The sequence below is a fragment of the Tachyglossus aculeatus genome, chromosome 1, assembly GCF_015852505.1.
Source record: "Tachyglossus aculeatus isolate mTacAcu1 chromosome 1, mTacAcu1.pri, whole genome shotgun sequence".
In the NCBI taxonomy this organism is placed as follows: domain Eukaryota; kingdom Metazoa; phylum Chordata; class Mammalia; order Monotremata; family Tachyglossidae; genus Tachyglossus; species Tachyglossus aculeatus.
In genome coordinates, this window is record NC_052066.1 from 62,000,906 (window position 1) to 62,023,738 (window position 22,833).

At 44.2% G+C, this 22,833-nt stretch overlaps 1 protein-coding gene across 8 annotated transcripts in view; it reads left to right on the forward strand.

Annotated features, from left to right (window-relative positions):
* Positions 1-22,833, forward strand: part of TNIK (TRAF2 and NCK interacting kinase) — a 560,172-nt gene that overhangs the window by 533,941 nt on the left and 3,398 nt on the right. For 6 of the 8 annotated variants that reach the window (XM_038749188.1, XM_038749204.1, XM_038749246.1 and 3 more), the window contains 5 exons: positions 4,094-4,228; positions 13,359-13,459; positions 16,646-16,795; positions 20,326-20,485; positions 20,723-20,862. In XM_038749188.1, the coding sequence (XP_038605116.1) occupies positions 4,094-4,228; positions 13,359-13,459; positions 16,646-16,795; positions 20,326-20,485; positions 20,723-20,862 (686 nt within the window). Of the gene's footprint in view, positions 1-4,093; positions 4,229-13,358; positions 13,460-16,645; positions 16,796-20,325; positions 20,486-20,700; positions 20,863-22,833 lie in introns of those variants that run through there. The other 2 variants (XM_038749228.1, XM_038749236.1) reach the window with 2 other exon arrangements.

The window sequence follows — 22,833 nt, forward strand, 5'->3', positions numbered from 1 at the left end:
AACCCAAGACCTCTGACTCCCAAGCCCGGGTTCTTTCCACTAAGCCATGCTGCTTCTCCTAACTACAGACCGACCCTATGGACTGCTCATTCATGACCTGTTAAATTTTCAATATCCCTCTCTGTTTTAGGTACTAATTCAGAAGGATCTAATCCTCAGTTCTTTTTGCCCATCCTCATTTCTTTGTCCTTAACAGGCATCTCATGGGTGGACAAAAACATAAGGAAATGTGGATTGGGGTCTTGACGAGTTTTGAGATAGTTGGAACTTTTCTCCAATATGATTTTTGTTCCCCTTTAATCGTTACTTTTCACCAGGACTCTGGACTGCAGGGAGTCTCAGTTAATTTTCCTGTTTAAAATATTGTAGGATTTGAGAGATTCCCCGCGACTGAACTCCTTCTGACTACTAACGTAAACAGTTACTTCAGTGTAGCACTTGGATTATTCTGGATAACTCTATTTCCTGAACATTTGTTGATTCTTAATTTGGTAAACCAGTAAGCTTCTCAGCACCCATATATACCTTGTATAAAAGGCAACCCTGCAGCTGCCTGGAAAATTCATTTTTTAGATCTTTTTATATGGGAATGACATGGTTTTAATGAGGGTGGCATTTCTCCATAACCAGTGAAAATAATAGTGATAGAAAGAAACGAAAATAGGAGTGTAAGTTTATTTTGTTATATTATTAATGTTAAGAAATGAATGAAAGGTGCATTGACCCTATGATTAATCTGTTTTTACTGCCTTTGACACAGAACTGGTTTTATTCCAGGGTTTGGTGCACTGAAATGAATAAAGGTAAACAGTGTCAGAAAATACATCTTTTTCCATGGCAACGCATCAGCCTCTCCTAATTCCAGTAGGGAATAGAGTCTTGCTGAAGTTAATTAATCCATCAATCAATGGTGTTTATTGGGTGCTTACTGTGTGTAGAGCACCATAATAAGTTCTTGGGAGCGTAGATTAGTTTGGGGATTTTTTTATGGTATTTCAGCGCTTACCATGTGCCAAGCACTGCTCTAACCTCTGGGATAGATGCAGGATAATCAGACACAGGTCAGAAGCAGCACCTGTCCCACAAGGGGCTCACAGTCAAGAAGGAGGGAGAACAGACTTTGAAACCCCATTTTACAGATGAGGAAACTGAAGCACAGAGAATTAAGTGACTTTCCCCAGGTCACACAGCAGGCAAGTGGCAGAGCTAGGATTAGAACCCAGGTCCTCTGACTCACAAGTCACTAGGCCACTGGTAGAGAAGCACAGTTCCTGCTCTCAAGGAGTTTACAGCCCAGTGGTTACAAGCCTAGCGGAATCAGTGGATGGTGAGTCATTCCCGAGTCCATTTCCCCTGCATGAGGTGCTGCATTTGGGGAAACCAGCAAATGACCCAAGGGAGTTGTGGCTGGAGAAAGACTCCCCTTGTTTCCAGTTTCTAGACTGCAAGTTCCCTCTAGACTGTAAGCTCGTTGACGGCAGGGAATGTGTCTGTTTATTGTTGTATTATACTCTCCCAAGGGCCTAGAACAGTGTTCTGCACACAGTAAGCGCTCAATAAATACAACTGACTGACTGACTGACTGACTGGGAGTAGACAAGCTCTTAACTTCTTCAATCAGAGTCCCAAGCCTCTGGTCTAATGAGGTTTCATTGTATTTTGTTCCTCCTGTTCAGTTCCTCCCCATTTCCTGCTCCTTACCTTCAGCTTTAAAGTACCCAGTCTCCTTGCCCCCTTCTACTTTTTCTCACTGATTTCCCCCTCCAACCATCCCACGCACTTCGCTCTTTTCATGGCAACCTACTCACTGTACCTTCATCTTGGCTATTTCACCACTGACCTCTCGCCCTCTGGCCTGGGATGCCCTCCCTCTTTGTATCCAACAGAGGATTTCGTTCATTCATTCAGTCATTCGTTCATTCACTCAATCGTATTTATTGAGTGATTACTGCGTGCAGAGCGCTGGACTAAGCGCTTGGGAAGTACAAGTTGGCAACATAGATAGATGGTCCCTACCCAACAGCGGGCTCACAGTGTAGAAGGGGGAGACAGACAGCAAAACAAAACATGTAGACAGGTGTCAAAACTGTCAGAATAAAATAAAATAAAATAGAGTAATAAATACGTACAAACATATGTACATATATACAGCTGCTGTGGAGAGGGGGAGGAGGTAAGGTGGGGGGTATGGGGAGAGCGAGGAGGGGGAAAGGAAGGAGGGGGCTTAGTCTGGGAAGGCATCCTGGAGGAGGTGAGCTCTCAGTAGGGCCTTGAAGGGAGGAAGAGAGCTAGTTTGGCAAATGTGTGGAGGGAGGGCATTCCAGGCCAGGGGGAGGATGTGGGCTGAGGGTTGAAGGCGGGACAGGTGAGAACGAGGTACAGTGAGGAGGTTAGCGGCAGAGGAGCGGAGGGTGCGGGCTGGGCTGGAGAAGGAGAGAAGGGAGGTGAGGTAGGAGGGGGCGAGGGGATGGAGAGCTTTGAAGCCGAGTGAGGAGTTTTTGCTTGATTCGAAAGTTGATAGGCAACCACTTGAGATTTTTGAGGAGGGGAGTGACATGCCCAGAGCGTTTCTGTACAAAGATAATCTGGGCAGCAGAGTGAAGTATAGATTGAAGTGGGGAGAGACAGGAAGTTGGAAGATCAGAGAGGAGGTTGATGCAGTAATCCAGTCGGGATCAGGTGAGAGATTGAACCAGCAAGGTAATGGTTTAGATGGAGAGGAAAGGGCGGATCTAGGCAATGATGTGGAGGTGAGACCGGCGGGTTTTGGTGACGGATTGGATGTGTGAGGTGAATGAGAGGGCGGAGTCGAGGATGACACCAAGGTTGCGGGCTTGTGAGACGGGAAGGTTGGTAGTGCCGTCTACAGTGACGGGAAAGTCAGGGAGAGGACAGGGCTTGGGAGGGAAGAAAAAGAGCTCAGACCTGGACCCACCTTCAAAGCCTAATTAAAAGGATATCTCCTCCAAGAGACCTTCCCCAATTAAACCCTCATTTCTTTTTTTTAATGGTATTTGTTAAGTGCTTACTCTTCTGCATCACCCTTGCACTTGGATTTGCACCTTTTATTCACCCCTCCCTCAGCCCCAGCACTTATGTACATTTCCATAATTTATTTATTCATTTATATCTGGGAATGTGTCTGCCCACTCTGTAATATTGTACTCTCCCAAGCACTTAATACACTGTTCTCTACCCAGGAAGTGCTCAGTAAAAATATTTGATTGATTGATTCCTAGAGGTTATTCATTAAGCTCTGTGATTTCCTAGGATTCTGTTACTTTGAACTAGCCAAGTGACATCACTGATTCTATTTCCTTTTCCTCTGCTAGTTTCCTTGATTAGAGTCCAGATTTGCCTTCTTTAAATTATTGCAATTTCCTGTTTTCCCCCCCTTTTATTCCTGTCCTACAGTAGTTGAATAGAATACGTCACTGGGGCCGTTGTCGAAAAACCATCTTTCAGTCAGTGCTTAAGGTGAGGGGCATGGGCAAGGTGGTGAGCAGACTTGTAATACATATCCCTGAGGTGGGCAGAAATCAATCGATCATACTTATTGAGCACTTATTGTATGCAGAGCACTGTGTTAAGCGCTTGGGAGGGTACAGTATAACAGTGTCGGTATACATGTTCTCTGACCACAGCAAGTTTACAGTTTAGAGGGGGAGACAGACGTTAATACAAATAATAAATTATGGATATGTATGTAAGAGTTGAAGGAGAGGTGAGTAAAGGGTGAAAATCAAAGTGCAAGGGTGATGCAAAAGGGAGAGGGAGAAGAGGAAATGAGAGGGCTTAGAAATGGCTCATTACATCAGCGGTACCTGCCAGAGTGCATTTGAGAACGGGCCACTTAGGAAACTAATCTCTGACAGGAAAATGCCTGAAAAGCAAGGAAAGTTGATCGCCAGAATGCCAAGATTAATCAGCCAGTCTGCCTCAAGAGGAGTTTGACCATGTGAGCTCTAAAGTAAAGAAACTGAGTGATGGTACATTGTCGGTTGTTATAAGAATGTGGGCCTGGAAAACAACGACAGAAAAAGGAGAAAAACGGCCTGAGGACACCTGATAATGAAGCTTTCTTTTTCAATAGGAAAGAAGAATAAGCTACGAGTTTACTACCTTTCGTGGTTAAGAAATAGGATATTACACAATGATCCCGAAGTGGAAAAGAAACAAGGTTGGATCACTGTTGGGGATCTGGAAGGTTGCATACATTACAAAGTTGGTAAGTCACTGGCCACAGAATTGTGTATCTGGTCAGGTCAGCTATGTTTTCCCAGTGGTAAATGTGCCTTGAGATTTCCCCGAGAAACTGGCACCACGACGGTGTTGAACTGAAATGGAAATCAACCCAGATTGTCTCCAGATCTAATTCTTTTACAGTTTAGTGTGAAAACTATTTCCCGTCCTTCCAAACTATTGAGTCTTTATGATCTTTTAAGATGAATCGAGATTGACTTCCTTCTCCTGAGAGGGTAGCGCTAGCTCGACAACAAGATGGAGAATAATTCGGTGACCTTATGTTTTTCTCACTCAGAGACTGGCAGTGGAAATAAAGGAGCCCTCTGCTTTGGGTTCATTTTATAGGTAGAGATAAAGCACTGAGCTTCCGTTTCACCACCTTGAATGGGCAGAGTCAGATTATACTATAGTATAGTAGTATAGTATAGTATACTCTAGTATCCCTGTGTACTATAGGGAGGACCTGTTGACCAGCCTAAGTGGTAGCCTGTGGGGGCTTAGGGTGCCACTAATGAGATATTTGCTAGCCATGCCATTTCCTCAGGAGAATGAATATAGTTTCCTCATCCTGCTGTTACAGAATGAGGAGCATAAATCCTCAGAGCATCTGCAGTCTCCTTCTCTACCATCTCTCAGCTGTGAACTGAGTGAGAGGCCAAATAAGACCAAATAAAGAGTGTGACCTTGCACCAGTCACCTAACATCCCTGTGCTTCAGTTCCCTCATCTGTAAAATGGGGATTAAGACTTTGAGCCCCCTGTGGGACAGGGACTGTCCAACCAGATTATCTTGAATCTACCCCAGTGCGTAGTACAGTGCCTGGCACATTGTAAGTGCTAACAAATCCCACAAAAAAGAGGGGTCCCAAACTTGGGGTGAACCCAGGTGGCAACTCCAGCCATTCCTTGCTTCTCCCTTTCCTGATGCAGCAACTAAAACTGGAGAGCTCTCTAGACTGTGAGCTCGTTGTGGGCAGGGAATGTGTCGATGTTATATTGTACTCTCCCAGGTGCTTAGTACAGTGCTTTGCACACAGTAAGCACTCAGTAAATATGAATGAATGAATGAGAGGGAGGGAGGGAGAAGTGGGGAAGATGGGAGATGCAGGAGAAGTTATCATCCCAAACACTTCTTAGATCAAAAATGGTCTTTTTTGCCAAACAAAACAAAACACTTACCCAGACTAGTGATTGGCACCCCTAGTATTTTCCCTGTCCAAGCCAAAAAAACAAGGGAAGATGTAGATTTTATTCATTCATTCATTCGATCGTATTTATTGAGTGCTTTTAATGTGTGCAGAGCACTGCACTAAGCGCTTGGAAACTACAATTCAGCAATTAAAAGAGACAATCCCTGCACACACTGGGCCCACAATCTAGAAGTGGGGAGACAGACATCAAAACAAGTAAACAGGCATCAATAGCGTCAATATAAATAAATAGAATTATAGAAGCAGCATGGCTCAATGGAATGAGCATGGGCTTGGGAGTCAGAGGTCATGGGTTCTAATCTTGGCTCCACCGCATGTCTGCTGTGTGACCTTGGGCAAGTCACTTAACTTCTCTGAGCCTCAGTTACCTCATCTGTAAAGTGGGGATTAAGACTGTGAGCCCCACATAGGACAACATGATCACCTTGTATGCCCCCCAGCGCTTAAAACAGTGCTTTGCACATAGTAAGCATTTAACAAATGCTATCGTAATTATTATATTTACACATGAAAACAAATAAACAGGCATGTATGTACTAAGCACTTAATACAGTGCTCTGCACACAGTAAGCACTCAATGTATCTTCCAGCGACAGATCTCTTGCTGTACGTGATCTCAGTTGATGTAGACAAGAGTAGGAGAGATGCTAGTTTCAATAATTTTATCCTCCTACCTGATTTATACCAAAAGTTGCTGCCAGTAAAATTAACATTCTATTTTATGTGTTTAATCCTGCTCTTGAAACAAGGCTCCGAGGCTCAGTTGTGAAGGAAATGTTTGTCCGATGGAAGTGCTATTAAGATGAATAGTTAAAAAAATCTTTAACTGTTAATTAAAATAGATTTTCGAAAATTTCTCCTCTGAATGAAATTGTCGTGCCTCCCAAAATTTCCTTTCCTGCTTATCGTTTTTATTACCAGGAGGCTTCCTATTGTTTACATAAAGCATTTATATCAACCGTAGTGTATCTGTGATTTCACTTATTTACATAAAAATCCCCATCCTCAGTTCAGTTGAAAAGACGATCAAACTTCCACATATTCTGTACTTTGCCTTAACAATGAAGATTGTTTTCTGGATTATTAGCCTCTCAAAGATTTTGTTTCCCCATGAAGTTTGCATTATGCTTTACCAGTTTATCATTTTCTTCTCCCCCAAACCAGCCCTAATCCCTGCTACAGATATCCATGAAAACCAACACTGTCACACCTGGGCAAAAATTCATTCAATTGTATTTATTGAGCTCTTGCTGTGTGCAAAGCACAGGCCCAGCATGGCTCAGTGGAAAGAGCCCGGGCTTGGGAGTCAGAGGTCATGGGCTCGAATTCCGGCTCCGCCACTTGTCAGCTGTGTGACCTTGGGCAAGCTACTTAAATCTCTGGGCCTCAGTTCCCTCATCTGTAAAATGGGGATTTAAGACTGTGAGCCCCACGTGGGACAACCTGATTACCTTGTATCCCCCAAGCCCTTAGAACAGTGCTTTGCACATAGTAAGCGCTTAACAAATGCCATCATTATTAGTAGTAGTAGTATAGGATCAACGCCATTGCTTCTCTTCACAGCTGTTCACGCAAAGCCCAATCCCTTCAGAAAGAAAATAAGAAATATGTCTATTGTGTGAATAATCCAAGCATTGGCTTTGACTCTGTGTCAGCCAAAGAGGTGATTAGCTCCACGCCCATGGCATTTTGGGCAGAGGGGGCAGTTGAAGCTAGTCCATCCCGTCTTTTGGAGTTAGGCGTGGACTGGGGTGGTGCTGTTCTAGACTGTGAGCCCGTTGTTGGTTAGGGGCCATCTCTGTATGTTGCCAACTTGTACTTCCCAAGCGCTTAGTACAGTGCTCTGCACACAGTAAGCGCTCAATAAATACGATTGAATGAATGCTGGCCAGTCAGCCTATATTTGTTTGGCTCCACTTTTTGCCCTACCCATAGGCGCCGGCCCCAGGACCTGAGGCATTCCAGTTGTCTGCACTGGCCTATATGGTCAGGTAAGGGGCTGCCTCTGTTCCCCCCAACCTTCCAGAACAAGCCATCCATATCCCCTGAGCCCCTGATTATCATCATCATCATCAATCGTATTTATTGAGCGCTTACTATGTGCAAGGCACTGTACTAAGCGCTTGGGAAGTACAAATTGGCAACATATAGAGACAGTCCCTACCCAACAGTGGGCTCACAGTCTAAAAGGGGGAGACAGAGAACAAAACCAAACATACTAACAAAATAAAATAAATAGGATAGATATGTACAAGTAAAATAAATAAATAAGTAAATAGAGTAATAAATATGTACAAACATATATACATATATACAGGTGCTGTGGGGAAGGGAAGGAGTTAAGATGGGGGGGATGGAGAGGGGGACGAGGGGGAAAGGAAGGGGCTCAGTCTGGGATTATCTTGTGTGATAAGAATAATAACTGTGGCATTTGTTAAACACTTACTCTGTGCCAGGCAGTGAACTAAGCTGTCCATGCTACAGATGCCTGGCCATGCTATTGATGCCTGTCCACTTGTCTGGTTTTGTTTTGTTGTCTGTCTCCCGGCTTCTTGACTGTGAGCCCGTTGGGTAGGGATTGTCTCTATTTGTTGCCAAATTGTACTTTCCACGTGCTTAGTACAGTGCTCTGCACTCAGTAAGTGCTCAATAAATATGATTGAATGAATAGGCTCTGGGGTGGATACAAGCAAATTGGGTTAGATACAGTCCCTGTCCCACATGGGGCTCAGAGACTTAATCACCATTTTAAAGCTGAGGTTACTGAGACCCAGAGTAGATTTGTTAAGCACTTACTATCTGCCAGGCACAGTACTAAGTGCTAGGGTGACTACAAGCAAATCGGGTTGGACACAGTCCCTTTCCCATATGGAGCGCTCAATTTGTAGCTGAGGTAACTGAGGCCCAGAGAAGAGAAGTGACTTGCCCAAGGACACGCAGCAGACAAGTGGCAGAGCAGGGATTAGAACCCAGATCCTTCTTAGTAGGACTCACATGGCTCAGTGTGGCTTAGTGGAAAAAGCCCGGGCTTGGGAGTCAGAGGTCGTGGGTTCTAATCCCGGCTCCACCACTTATCAGCTGTGTGACTTTGGGTAAGTCATGTAACTTCTCTGTGCCTCAGTTCCCTCACCTGTAAAATGGGGATTAAGTGGGACAACCTGATTGCCTTATATCTACCCCAGTGCTTAGAACAGTCCTTGGCACATAGTAAGCGCTTAACAAATACCATCATCATCATTATCATCATAATCATGTGGTAGGGGTGGGATCAGAACACTCGTCCCCTGACTTTCAGGCCGTGCTCTATCCATTAAGCCACACTGCTTTTCCAGCGGCTGCCCTATGGGAGTGTTGGGGTTGTGTCTGGGTTGTACCGGCCTTAGCGTCGCTGCTACTGGTTATTGGGGATGGTGACGGGTGGCTGTTTCTGGGCAGGGAGAGGGCAGAGCCATTCCACATGGCTTGTCTTCGCCAACGCTGGGCCAGAGGCAAATGCAGCTCCTGGCCCGCCTGGTCCCTCAATTTAGGAAGGACAAACTCAGCAGAGGAGAAGGAGGGGGGAAAAAGAAGAGAAGGAGAGACTGTTCTAGACTGTGAGCCCGTTGTCGGGTAGGGACCGTCTCTATATGTTGCCAATCTGTACTTCCCAAGCGCTTAGTACAGTGCTCTGCACACAGTAAGCACTCAATAAATACGATTGAATGAATGAAAGGAGGGGGAAAAAAAGAGAAGAAGAAGGCAGAGGTCAAAATGGCAATAGTATGGTAGAGTAAGTTAATTCATTGAGTGCCTATCCACATTGAGAGCCTTCTAAGTAATAATAATAATAATTTTGGTACTTGTTAAGCTCTTACTATATGTCAAACACTGTACAACTAAGTGCTGGGTTAGAAGAGAGCCTTCTAAGTAATAATGATAATAATTTTGGTACTTGTTAAGCTCTTACTATATGTCAAACACTGTACAACTAAGTGCTGGGTTAGAAGAGAGCCTTCTGAGTAATAATAATAATAATTTTGGTGCTTGTTAAGCTCTTACTGTATGTCAAACACTGTTCAACTAAGTGCTGGGTTAGATAGAAGAGAGCCTTCTAAATAATAATAATAATAATAATTTTGGTACTTGTTAAGCTCTTACTGTATGTCAAACACTGTACAACTAAGTGCTGGGTTAGAAGTTAATCAGGTTGGACACAGTCCCTGGCCTACATGGGGCTCACACTCTTAATCCTCATTATACAGATGAGGTAACTGAGGTCCAGAGAAGGTAAGTGGCCCAGAGAAGGTAACTGACTTGCCTAAGGTCATACAGCAGAAGTGTGGCAGAGCTGGGATAGAACCCACGTCCTTCCGACTTGCATGCCCGTGATCTCTCCACTAAACCATGTTGCTTTCATTCAATTCATTGTCATATTTATTGAGCGCTTACTGTGTGCAGAGCGTTGTACTAAGTGCTTGGAAAGTACAATTCAGCAATAGAGACAGCCCTGCCCACACCGGGCGGCTTCTCAGAGTACAGGACTAGACATTTGGAAGAGTACTATAGAAGTACACGATACAGTCCAAAGAAGCAGGATGGCGTAGTGGATAGAACATGGACCTGGGAATTAGAAGGTCACGGGTTCTAATTCCAGCTCTACCTCTTTCCTGCTTTGTGACCTAGAGCAAGTCACTTCACTTCTCTGTGACTCAGTGACCTCATCTGCAAAGTGGGGATCCTGACTGTGGGCCCCATGTAGGAGAGGGACTGTGTCCAACCCAATTTATGCGTATCCGCCTAAGCACTTAATACAGTGCCTGGCACAGAGTAAGCGCTCAAGAAATACCATAATTACTAAAGCATCTCTCTGCCCTCCTTTCCATTCCCTGCACTTTTCTTTTCCTCTTTTTACTTCCTTCCCCACACTCCTCCTTCCCTTCTTTCCTCTCTCTCTCTCTTTGTTTTTTTCTTATTATTTTATTTCATTCTACTCCTAGATCTTCCATTCCTTTCCTCCCTTACCCCTTCAGTGCCCACCCCCTCAGAACTCAGATTCCCAGCATGGCTTAATGGAAAGAGCACGGGCTTGGGAGTGAGAGGCCATGGGTTCAAATCCCGGCTCCACCAATTGTCAGCTGTGTGACCTTGGGCAAGTCACTTAACGTCTCTGTGCCTGTGTTACCTCATCTGTAAAATGGGGATTAAGACTGTGAGCCCCATGTGGGACAACCTGATCACCTTGTATCCTCCCCAGTGCTTAGAACAGTGCTTTGCACATAGTAAGTGCTTAACAAATGCCATCATCATCATCAACTCTGTCCCCAATATCTCCCCCATGCTCATTCCTGAACTCCAAAGAATGATATTGTGCAATCCAATCAGTTGTACCTAAACTGTGAAGAAGGCCTCAGCATCACTGATGGCTCTTCATCAAGATGCCTCCCAGGGCGGCTCTTCATCAAGATGCCTCCCAGGGCTGTCCCTAGGGTAGGGAGTTAGGAGTAATCGCCCTGGGCACCATATTCTGGGGTCCCCTTTGGGAGAGCAAGACTTCAGAGCATTGCTGTCCTTCCCAAGCACTTAGTACAGTGCTCTGCACACAGTAAGCGCTCAATAAATACGATTGATGATGATGATGCTGTCATGTAAGATAATGGGGAGAGAGTGGAGGCTTTCACAAGTCCAACTTCCAGACATCCCATTTACCCCCACCAACCCGTGCTGTAGTGTATCTCCAGAGATGCACGTGCCAGAGGAGTGCTGCTTTCCAAGGTCCAACTGGGCAAGGTGAGGTAGGGAGAAAGTGGCAGCATCTGAGTGATTCAAGACAAAACTCTAGATCTTTAAGTTACCCTCTCCCCCTCCTCCCGTCCCCCAGCTGGCAGGCTTCACTGAAGGTCTTGACCCCCCCCTGCCAAGTAAGACCAGGGTGGTTCTTCACCAAACACTGTTTATAGCATTTTCTTTACCCAAGAACAATTCCAAAGTTTGGCAAAACTCCTCAGAGCCATCCAAAAACAGAATGACTTCCGACTCCCTGATTTCCATTTCAAAATTTAATACCGAGATTTAGGACTATTGTCATCTATGAAGGTGAATAGGAGTCATCATAAGAATATTAGAAATGTCTGTTACCCAAATCAATGATGATGATGGTATTTGTTAAGTGCTTACTATGTGCAAAGCACTGTTCTAAGTGCTGATCAATGGTCCATCCATCTCATGTTCTGTCTGCAACTGCGCAACTCCCCTTCTAGGCTATAAGCTGCTCACAGAAAGGGAATTTGTATATCACCACTGTTCCATTGGACTCTCCCAAGAACTCAGTACTCAGTACAGTGCTCTGTACACAGTAAGCACTCAATAAATATGATTGATCAATTGATTGATTGAACAGAATGCTTGGAGGAACCACATGGTGGATTCTAGACTGTGAGTCCATTGTGGGCAGGGATTGTCTCTCTTTGTTGCTGAATTGTACTTTCCAAGAGCTTAGTACAGTGCTCTTTACACAGTAAGTGCTCGGTAAATATGATTGAATGAATGACTGAATGGTTTCCCTTCTTATCTTAATAATTATGCATGTACTTTCTAACATCCATAATTTTTCCCCCCATATCCCTAATTTTCCTTCAGGTCAACATTATTCATTCATTCAATCATATTTATTGAGCGCTTCCTGGGTGCAGAGTACTGTACTAAGCACTTGGAAAGTACAATTCGGCAACAGATAGAGACAATCCCTACCCAACAATGGGCTCACAGTCTTATGAAAGCATTATGTCTATGAATGTATCCGAACGTTGAACGTTACAGTATTTTCAGTATGTTCACCTTTCTGTGATTACAAATCAATCAGTCATACTTAATAATAATAATAATAATAATAATAATAATGGCATTTATTAAACACTTACTATGTGCAATGCACTGTTCTAAGTGCTGGGGAGGTTACAAGGTGATCAGGTTGTCCCACAGGGGGCTCACAGTCTTCATCCCCATTTTACAGATGAGGTAACTGAAACACAGAAAAGTTAAGTGACTTGCCCAAAGTCACACAGCTGACAATTGGCAGAATTGGGATTTGAACCCATGACCTCTGACTCCAAAGCCCGGGCTGTTTCCACTGAGCCACGCTGCTTCTCGTGGCTTGCTTATTGAGCGCTTACTGTATGCAGAGCACTGTACTAAGCACTTGGGAGAGTATAATAGAGCAGAGTTGATAGACACTTTCCCTGCCCATTCAGAGCTCACAGTCTAGAGGGGGAGACAGACATTAATATAAATATATTAACAGAGTCGTACATAAGTGCTGTGGGCCGAGAGTGGGGCCAATAAAGGGTGCAAATCCAATTGCAAGGGGCTCACGAAAGGGAGTGGGAGAAGAGGGCTTAGTTGGGAAAGGCCTCTTGGAGGAGATGTGCTTTTAATAAGCACGTTTACCACTTGCTGGGTGAAACCCTCCGTCTATTTTTCCTTTCACTTTATCTACTTGCCTCTTTGTTTCTAGTGAAAACTGTCATTGTTATTCCTAGCAAAAATCTCCTCTTCTTCCTGGAAGTCTTCTTTCTCCACATGGAGCCGGCACTATAGGGGGTCGAAAGAGAGTATGGTTGTTGTGATACAAACCATCATCCTGAAAACAATTCTTTTTTGAGATCGGCTGAAGGCAGGAAGGAAGTCCATTAGTAGCAACAGCTTCAGGAAAAAACACAATAAGCAGTGTATCTCAATGCCCTAGGTGTGCTGTAGGTCGAAAATCAGAGCAGGGAGTTTTGGGATTGTTTACTGGACTGTAATGAGAGGATCAGTATGCTGACTTCATTCACTTTGCCTTCGCCACATGTGTTTCCCTAGGAACTCAGGCAATCATCCTCTGTAATATATGATAAATGTACTTAAAATGTGCTTTTCTACTCTTTAGTGAAATATGAAAGGATCAAGTTCTTGGTGATTGCTTTAAAGAACGCTGTAGAAATATATGCTTGGGCTCCTAAACCATATCACAAGTTTATGGCCTTTAAGGTAGGTGTGTGATTGTGTGTGGTTGCAAAACCAGTCCTTAAAATAAACTGATTTTGTTTTAAAGTACTGTCATCCACGATGATTGCATATCTCATCACCTCCATCCAGGTACATCTGTATCCTGTATAATGCCTATTTATAAGATGTAAGTCATGTTTCAGCTGAATTGCTAATTATGATAGGCACATACGCACTGTTAGAAAATATGGTAAATTACATCTAATCACAGTCTTTTTGGTTCCCTAAACCTCTTTCTCACTGAAGACTCCTCACAGTTAAAACAGCACATATATTACTTTGAGACAAACAAGGCAGGTCCTGCCCTGACCTTTGGGTAGTTTATAATCTAAATAGGTCATTTGTTGTGGTCAACCAGTAAGATGACACTCTTTTTTTTCAATCCTGCCCCATGCCATCTCACATTCAGGGTTAGGGAGAACAGAAACCTCAGCAATAGTGGTTCCCTAGAATTCAATCTGTCCCTTCAAGACTCAGAGTTTCACTAAGCCTTTCTCTCATCTTATCCATCAGTGATATTTGAGAACTTATTGTGTGCAGAGCACTGTACTAAGTACTTGGGAGAGTACGAGGTAACAGAGTTGGTAAACACATTCCCCACCCTCAGTGAGTTTACTCCAAGCTGTGGAGTAATCCAAGAATCCTTTGTTTCCGTGACTTCAAATTAATTCCAACTTGGGGATAGCTAATGATGATTTTGCTTTCTTGGAAATGTGCTTGTTTTTTTATTTTTTTTTTCGGTCTTTCTTTCATCTCCATCCAAACATCGGCTCACATTGGTTCTGTCTCCTGCCTCTTTGATTCCCCTGGCTTCCCGCTGTATTGCTCTTTCTCAGTCACCCAGGCCACTTGTGCAGAGTGGCAGAAGTTGCTGCCTTGGGCATATAATGCAGGCACCGTTCCCTGCTGAGTCACGCCATCTAAACTGTTCCCTCAGCACAAGTGGTTATTTGGGAATGGGCACACAGCGACAGTCATCGGTGGAGACGGGCCGCCCTCCATAACCTTATGTTAACTGGGAGAAATGTGTGGAGCGTATTTATATAAGGAATCATCAAAGAGCGCCTAAAGATGAATCATCTTAGGCAAGGAGAGTGGAGCTCTCCAGAGAGATCTCCGCGGGCAGACGCTTTGCCACTCAAAATCTCATTCCCACCCACTGCTTCCAGTTTGGGAGTTACAGACGTCAACTTGCCTGGGAAATGCAGAAGGGGAATGTATGGTCCCTCAGTACGGCCTGATGAAGAATAATAATAGGGTATTTGTTAAGTGCTTATTGTGTGCCAAGCACTGTTCTAAGTGCTGGGGTAAATACAAGGCAATCAGGTTAGACAGAGTTCCTGTCCCGCATGGAGCTCACAGTCTTAATCCCCATTTTACTGATGAGGGAACTGAGGCATGGAGAAGTTAAGTGACTTGCCCAAAATCACAGAAAAGTGGCAGAGCCAGCCACAGAGCCAAAGCTAGGGCTTGACGGGAAAGGGAAGTGACATTTTGGGGGCGGGAAAGGCTAGGAAGAGTCAGCAGATGGAAGAGCAACCCCCAAACCAACCCAGCATCCCCATTCCCACCTGGAGTCCACTCTCCACAATCCAACCTTCCCGCTACAAGTTCTACCCTCCCAACAATCCAGCCCCCTGCCCGGAGCCCAACACTCCCACCCAATCCAGTCCCCCACCCCAAATCTGACGTCCCCACCATCACCAATCCAGCCCCCTCTGCACCAAGTTCAACCCCCGCACCCCTCAAATCCAACCCATGGAGGATTGCATGCACCTCTCCTGCAATAAAAATGTAAGATGGGCATGAGCTCCCAATGAGAAGCAGCATGGTCAAGTGGAAAGAGCACAGGCCTAGGAGTCAGGGGAACTGGGTTCTAATTTGAGCTTTTCCCATTGCTTGATGTGTGACTTTAGGAAAGTCAGTTAACTTCCCTGTGCCTCAGTTTCCTCAACTGTAAAATGGGGATTAAGTACCTGTTCTCCCCCCTTAGACTGTGAGCTCCACATGGGACAGGGTCTGTGTTGGACATGATTAATTTGCACCTACCCTAGTGCTTAGAACTGTGTTTGAGCCAGAGTAAGTGCTTAACAGATACCATAAAAAAAATGTGATGGGAGGGGGGAACTGGCCCATTGGTCATACATTCATTCAGTCGTATTTATTGAGCGCTTACTGTGGGCAGAGCACTCTACTGAGCAATTAGGAGAGTACAATAAAACAACAAACAGATTCTCCCCCCCCCCCCCCCATTTTAGACTCCCTGCCCTTTTATACTGTGAGCCCACTGTTGGGTAGGGACTGTCTCTATATGTTACCAACTTGTACTTCCCAAGCGCTTAGTACAGTGCTGTGCACACAGTAAGCGCTCAATAAATACGATTGATTGATATATTGATTCCCTGCCCACAATGAGTTCACGTCATGGCTAGAGCATGGGCCTGAGAATCAGCAAGTCATGGGTTCTAATCCTGGCTCCACTGCTTGTCTGCTGTGTGACCTTGGGCAACTCACTTCACTTCTCTATGCCTCAATTACCTCATCTGTAAAATGGGGATTGAGACTGTGAGCCCCACCTAGGACAGGGACTGTGTCCAACCCGATTAGCATGTATCCAGCCCAGCGCTTAGTACAGTGCCTGTCATCTAGTAAGTGTTAACAAGTACCATAATCATTGTTATTTGTTGTGCACTTACTGTGTGTAGAGCATTGTCCTACACACTTGGGAGCTTACAAGATTATAGAATTTATAATTGGTAGAGTTGATAGGATCTCTCAAGGAGTTTATAGTCTAGTGAGGGAGACTGACACTAAAATATACTACATAGGGGTAACAGAAGAGTATAAGGATAGGTATGTAAGAGTTGAGGGGGTCGGGCTGGGATAGGAATGGGTATCAAAGTGCTTAAGGGCTACAGACCCAAGTGCATAGGCGATGCAGAGGGAAGACAAACAGGGTGGGTAAATGAGAAATGCTTGCTTATTGTTATATTGTACTCTCCCGAGTGCTCTGCATGCAGTAAGGGCTCAATAAATACAATTGAATGAATGAATGAATGAGTGAAAGTTAAAACTTACCCAATTCTTCCATTTGAAGTTAATTTGTCCAGGGCTGATTCTGGCATTAGCCCACGGTAACGTGAAGACTGATTGAAGGAATCTTTAAAGTCTTTTGCAGATCTCCAACACAAACCACTGCTTGTTGATCTCACAGTTGAAGAAGGGCAAAGATTAAAGGTGATTTTTGGATCACACACTGGATTCCATGTGATTGATGTAGATTCAGGAAACTCTTATGACATCTACATCCCGTCTCATGTAAGTTCAGAGAAACAGAATGTTCTTGAATGTCAAAGAATAATTGGAAGCCAAACGTAATTTTTACCATTTGACTTTATCAAATTCTTACAGCAAGCCATTCTAAATTTGTCTGGCTCCTGAACTGGTATACTTGCTATCCATTAACTAAGCAAACATGTTGGCAAAAAATATGAAAGTAGTTACAGTAAAATCAGGACACAAACTCCAGTTCATTACTGGTTAATCTTGACCGTTGAATGTTAGATGGCACATTATATAAAATGGTGGGTATTTTTAGAGGGCTGCTTCTTTCAAGTCCCAGATAAATTGTGTTTGTTTTTGTTTTGTTTTAATGTAGATAGAAGTAGCTGGTTAATTCTTTTTCCCAACAAAGATATATCAGGCTCTCCTTTTTTAAGTGATTGGAAAAAAATTGGGGACTGGGCTATCATTAGGTTAAGTAATTGTTACTTGCTTTGATAGGGAAATCACTAATATTCCTACGTTACTTCTGGGATGCCTTCTTGCAGGGTTTGAAAGGGTCAGAAAGACATATTTACTTGTACATATTTACTATCCTATTTATTTTGTTAATGATGTGCATTTAGCTTTAATTATATTTATTCTGACGACTTGACACCTGTCCACATGTTTTGTTTTGTTGTCTGTCTCCCCCTTCTAGACTGGTTGCCCGTTGTTGGGTAGGGACCATCTCTAAATGTTGCCAACTTGTACTTCCCAAGCGCTTAGTACAGTGCTCTGCACACAGTAAGCGCTCAATAAATACAGTTAAATGAATGAGTGTTTCCTAAAGGAATAAATTTCATCTGGGGACTCAGGAGATCCCAGTTCTAATCCCAGCTCTGCCACCGCCCACCTGTGTGACTGTGGGCATGTCTCTTGACCCTAGTTTCCTCACCTGCAAAATGGGGATTCAGTTATTATTATTATGGTATTCATTAAGCATGTGTCAAACACTGTTCAAAGAGCTGGGGAAGGTACAGTTAATCAGACTGGACAGAGTCCCTGTCCCACATAGGGCTCAGAGTCAAAATCGGAAGGCAAACAGGTATGAAAACGCCATTTTAAACTCTGATCCCCATGGGGAGACAGAGACTAGGTTTCAAGCTGATTATCTCATATCTACCCCAGCACTCAGCACATACGTGCTTGAAAAATACCATTTTTTCAATGGGATTTTTTAGAGAAAGGTTGCATGCAGTCCTTTGATTGTAATCTGTCAGAGAGAGCCATGCATCCTGAACAGAGTTCAGAACTTCTCTAGCACTCCAGTACAGACAGTGGAGCTAATGTATGCATATAGACAGTGGAGCTAATGTATGCATATAGTAGGAGAAGGGGGTATTCACACATAAAATGTGTCCAGTTTCAGAATTTTAGTTACAGATTTTTTGAAGACAAAGAAGTCAGCTGCCTGGGGAAAATCTCAGTAGGCCTTGTGTCAAACAAGTCCCCAAAGAACATATTATCTATAAAGTGCTTTGGAGCAGGGGTGAGGGGAAAGGATGAGGTTGGAAAGACAGGGGTAGCATCTTCGTGACCTGAGGTGGGGAACCAATTACATCTTGTCTTCATTTTTTCCTTCCCATGTCTTTTGCTCCGCCCCTGACAATGATGAAGGGCTCTGTATGCAGCATTTTTTTTGAAATGGTATTTGTTTAGCACTTACTGTGTGCCCGGAATATAAGCGCTGATTTGGGCACCAGCTAATCAACTGTGTGCAGTTCATTTTGGACTGGGCAGGGATGATCAGCCACACATAGGCATTCACACATTAGTACCGGAGAGGGAAGCCTCTTTCGCCACCTGACTCAAAAATAATAACCGTGATATTTTTGAAGGTATTTAAGTGCTTACTATGTGCCAAGCACTGTACTAACTGCTGGGGTAAGTACGAGCTAATCAGATTGGGCCCAGTCCGTGTCCCAGACAGTGCTCACGATCTTAATCCCCCATTGTATAGTTGAAGTAATTGAGACACAGAGAAGTGAACTGACTCGCCCAAGGTCACACTGCAGACAAGTGGTGGGGTGGAATTAGAACTCATATCTTCTGAGTCCCAGTCCCATGCTCTTTTCACTAGGTCACACTGCTTCCCGTCTATGGTATTTATATGGCACAGTACACTCTGCAAACAGTGAGCGCTCAATAAATACGATTGAACGAATGCATCTGTGGTATTTTCCATCTCTGTGCCAAGCTCTTACCACATGCCACACACTGGGGTAGATCCATGATAAACAGACCTGTGGCTCACAGTGTAAGGGGAAGGGACAAAAAGTATTTAATCCTCATTTTACAGTTGAGGAAACCAAGAAACCGAGAAGTTAAGTGACTTGCCCATGGTCACACAGCAGGCAAGTGGCAGAGCTAGAATTGGAAGCCAGGTGTTCCAGTCATTCATTCATTCATTCAGTTGTATTTATTGAGCGCTTACTGTGTGTAGAGCACTGTACTAAGTACTTGGAAAGTACAATTCAGCAACAAATAGAGGCAATCCCTGCCCACAATGGGCTCACAGTCCAGAAGCGGGGAGACAGGAATCAAAACAAGTAAACAGACATCAGTAGCATCAGTATAAGTAAATAGAATTATAGACATACACACATCATTACCTGCACTCTATCCAGTATCACCCACTCCCAGGCCCACAGCACTTATGTGCACATCTGTAATTTCTTTATATTAACATTTTTTCCCCTTCTAGAATGCAAGCTCATTGTGGGCAGGGAATGTGTCTGCTTATTGGTATAGTGTACACTCCGAAGCGCCTAATAAAGTGCTGATCACACAGGAAGCACTCAGTAAATACGATCAAGTGAACTGAATGAAAGAGTGAATTCTATTGATAGCTTTAAAATTTGTCAGTTAACTGGGATGTCAGAGTAGGTGCCAGTCATCAATTTGGAATGACACAATTTGTGTTCCCTTTCTTATCTATAGAGCTGGAGTGTTTCCTGGAAGTTTTATTTACAAATGCCTGACTCCAGTCCTGACCTAAAATAAGACTATTATCATTATTACTATGGTATTTGTTAAGCACTTACAACGTGTGAAGCATTTTTTCTAAGCTTTGGGATAGATACCAGTTAATTAGGCTGGACAAAATTCCTGTCGCGCATGGGGCTCACGGCTTAAGTAATATTCATTCATTCATTCAATCATATTTATGGATCACTTACTGTGTGCAGAGCACTGTACTAAGCGCTTGGGAAGTACAAATCAGCAACAAATAGAGACGGTCCCTACCCAACAACGGGCTCACAGTCTAGAAGGGGAAGACAGACAACAAATCCTCAGGAGCTTAGCCTTTGAACCGCTTGTAGAACACCAACCATTTTCGATCTGATTATGTTGTATCTAACCCAGTGTTTTGTCTAGTGTTTGGCACATAGTAAGTGCTTAACCCGTACCAATTTTTAAAAAATCACAATTGCGTTAGTTTGGAACCAATATGCAGTCGGATCTCTCTTCTTGGTTTGCTTTTTCCGAGTCAATTGAATACCCGCTCTTTGTTTCTCTTACAGATTCAGGGCAATATCACTCCTCATGCTATTGTTATCTTGCCTAAAACGGATGGAATGGAAATGCTTGTGTGCTACGAAGATGAGGGGGTGTATGTAAACACCTATGGCCGAATAACTAAAGATGTGGTGCTTCAGTGGGGAGAAATGCCCACCTCTGTGGGTAGGTTAACCCTTCCTTTTCTCCTTCAACAATTACACCCCCAAAATGAGTCGAAAGTCAAGAAAAGTGAAACAACTATTTGATTCCACAAAACAGTCTGTGAATAACACTTGTAAGAGCTGCTTTGTACGTTTATCTCAAATCATATGTCGTTTTTGTGGTTTAGATGTGAACAGATACTGTAAATTTTTGCCCATCTAATGTTTTTAATGCAGTTTTGGAAATTCCTTTTGACAGCCTACATTCATTCCAATCAAATAATGGGCTGGGGAGAGAAAGCTATTGAGATCCGTTCAGTGGAAACAGGACATTTGGATGGAGTATTTATGCATAAGCGAGCTCAAAGGTTAAAGTTTCTTTGTGAAAGAAATGATAAGGTAAATCCGTTTCAACATTTGCATTAGTGTTTGCATTTTAAGAGACCGCCAGGTACCTGTGAAACCTTCATTTTCTTTTACGCTGAATTTGATCTGATCTGGGCTGAGCCATTTATACAGTCTAAACTGTCACTGTTTGATTTGCTCAAAATGAGTAGTTGAAAGTTCTCTCTCCGACACACAAACGCATACACATGCACGCACACACATGCCACAAACTACTCAAAACAAGTTAGGAAGCTAATCCTTTGTTCAGTGTTCAGGGCATTGCATTGCCCGGTGCTAGTTGAGTCAGATTTCCACCCAATCCTAATGTTAAACAGATTCCTACTGAAATCAAAAAAGGACATTTGACTCATCTTGGCTCTGAAGTGACCACAGATGCTTCAGGGTAGAGAGGCAAAACGGCCTTCTGTCACCTGGAGCAAGTTGTACCAAACGGCACCCAAGACACTCAGATTTGCACCCCCCACTGACACATTTTCTTGCTCTCCATCTTCTCCCCCACCACCTTCCGTCTCCCAGTCCCTCCACCCCAGCTCAAACACCCTTAGCTAGGAAGAGACAAAGGGGGAGGAAGACTAAAGGACGCATCCCCCTCTTCTGGAACAGCTAGACCTCTGAGTTCCCACTCCAGCCATCTTGAGAGACTCTCGAAGTGCTTTCAGTCTCACACTTCTGAGGCTCTTTCGACAGCTCGAGTTTGGCCTCAGCAGTTTGGTCTTTCTCTTCTCCTGAACCTTCGGGGCTGTGCTCTGGGTGGGTAGCTTGAAACCACTACATGTCTACCGTGCCCCCGTGCTAAGATTATCTCCCATATCTCTTGTTCTCTGTCAAGCTAGGCCGCAGTTGGGAATCGGTGACCCTCACGGAAGCTTTCAACACTACCCTGTCAGCTCCTCCACAAAGGCTAATGAGAAGCCTGTCATGGAAGAGAATATAACCATTGGCCACATGACCTGCCCCCCCAGCCCCCTCAGAGGCCAGTCTGACCTGGGGTGAGCTGGCACGGCATGTGTAGTTAGGTCCAGATGTGGGTCAGACATAGTTTGAAGGATCCTGGAGATCTGTGGTTGGTTCATTCGTTCATTCAATCGTTTTTATTGAGCGCTTACTGTGTGCAGATCACTGTACTAAGCGCTTGGGAAGTACAAGTTGACAACATATAGAGACGGTCCCTACCCAACAGCGGGCTCTAGAATGTCTCTACAGGGCCATGTCCGGTCTAGCCAACCAGGCCTGTTGTGGAGTAGACTTGAGTCCTCAGTTCAGCCCTAAAACCAACTCAGAATCCCTCGGGCGCTTTCGGCAGAGGCTAATCCAGAGCGTCCTAGGCCCGTATTGAGCTGACCACCCCCCTCCTCCCCTCAGTATGACGCACACCGCAGAGCTGTGCCAGAACTAGACCGGTTTCCCAGCAGGGTCGACTGCAGACAAACTCTTTTGGATTCTTTTCGGTGTCACTTTTCAGGCGTGCTCTGTGCCTGTAGCTGGAGAGCGCATCTCCCCTTGTTGCTCCACGCATCTGCCTTTAGCTCTAATCATTCAGACGACAGCCATTTACAGACATTTCAGTGGAGCTTCCCGAGAAGCAGTCGTCCGTGACGATGGTCTTCTGCAGAAGTTGCCAGAAAGGGGCGGAGGTAGTATAAGGAGGAGCAGAAAAGTCACCGTTGTAGCAGTTGGAAATGGCCAAGTTCAAGACAATATAAAGGAGGATTATCCCGATCGGGATAATTGGTCCTTAGCACTGATGCGGTGGCTGTCGGCTGTAGCTTGGGCAGATAAGACTGGAATCTTTCCAAACCCCAGATGCTGGCTGGTTGCTGCCAATAGATCAGATAACTTGAAATCAGTGGTATTTATTGAGCACTTACCTTGTGCAGAGCATTATACCAAGTGCTTTGGAGAATACAGTAGAAGAGAGTTGGTAAACGTGTTCCCCACCCCACAAAGAGCTTACAGTCTAGA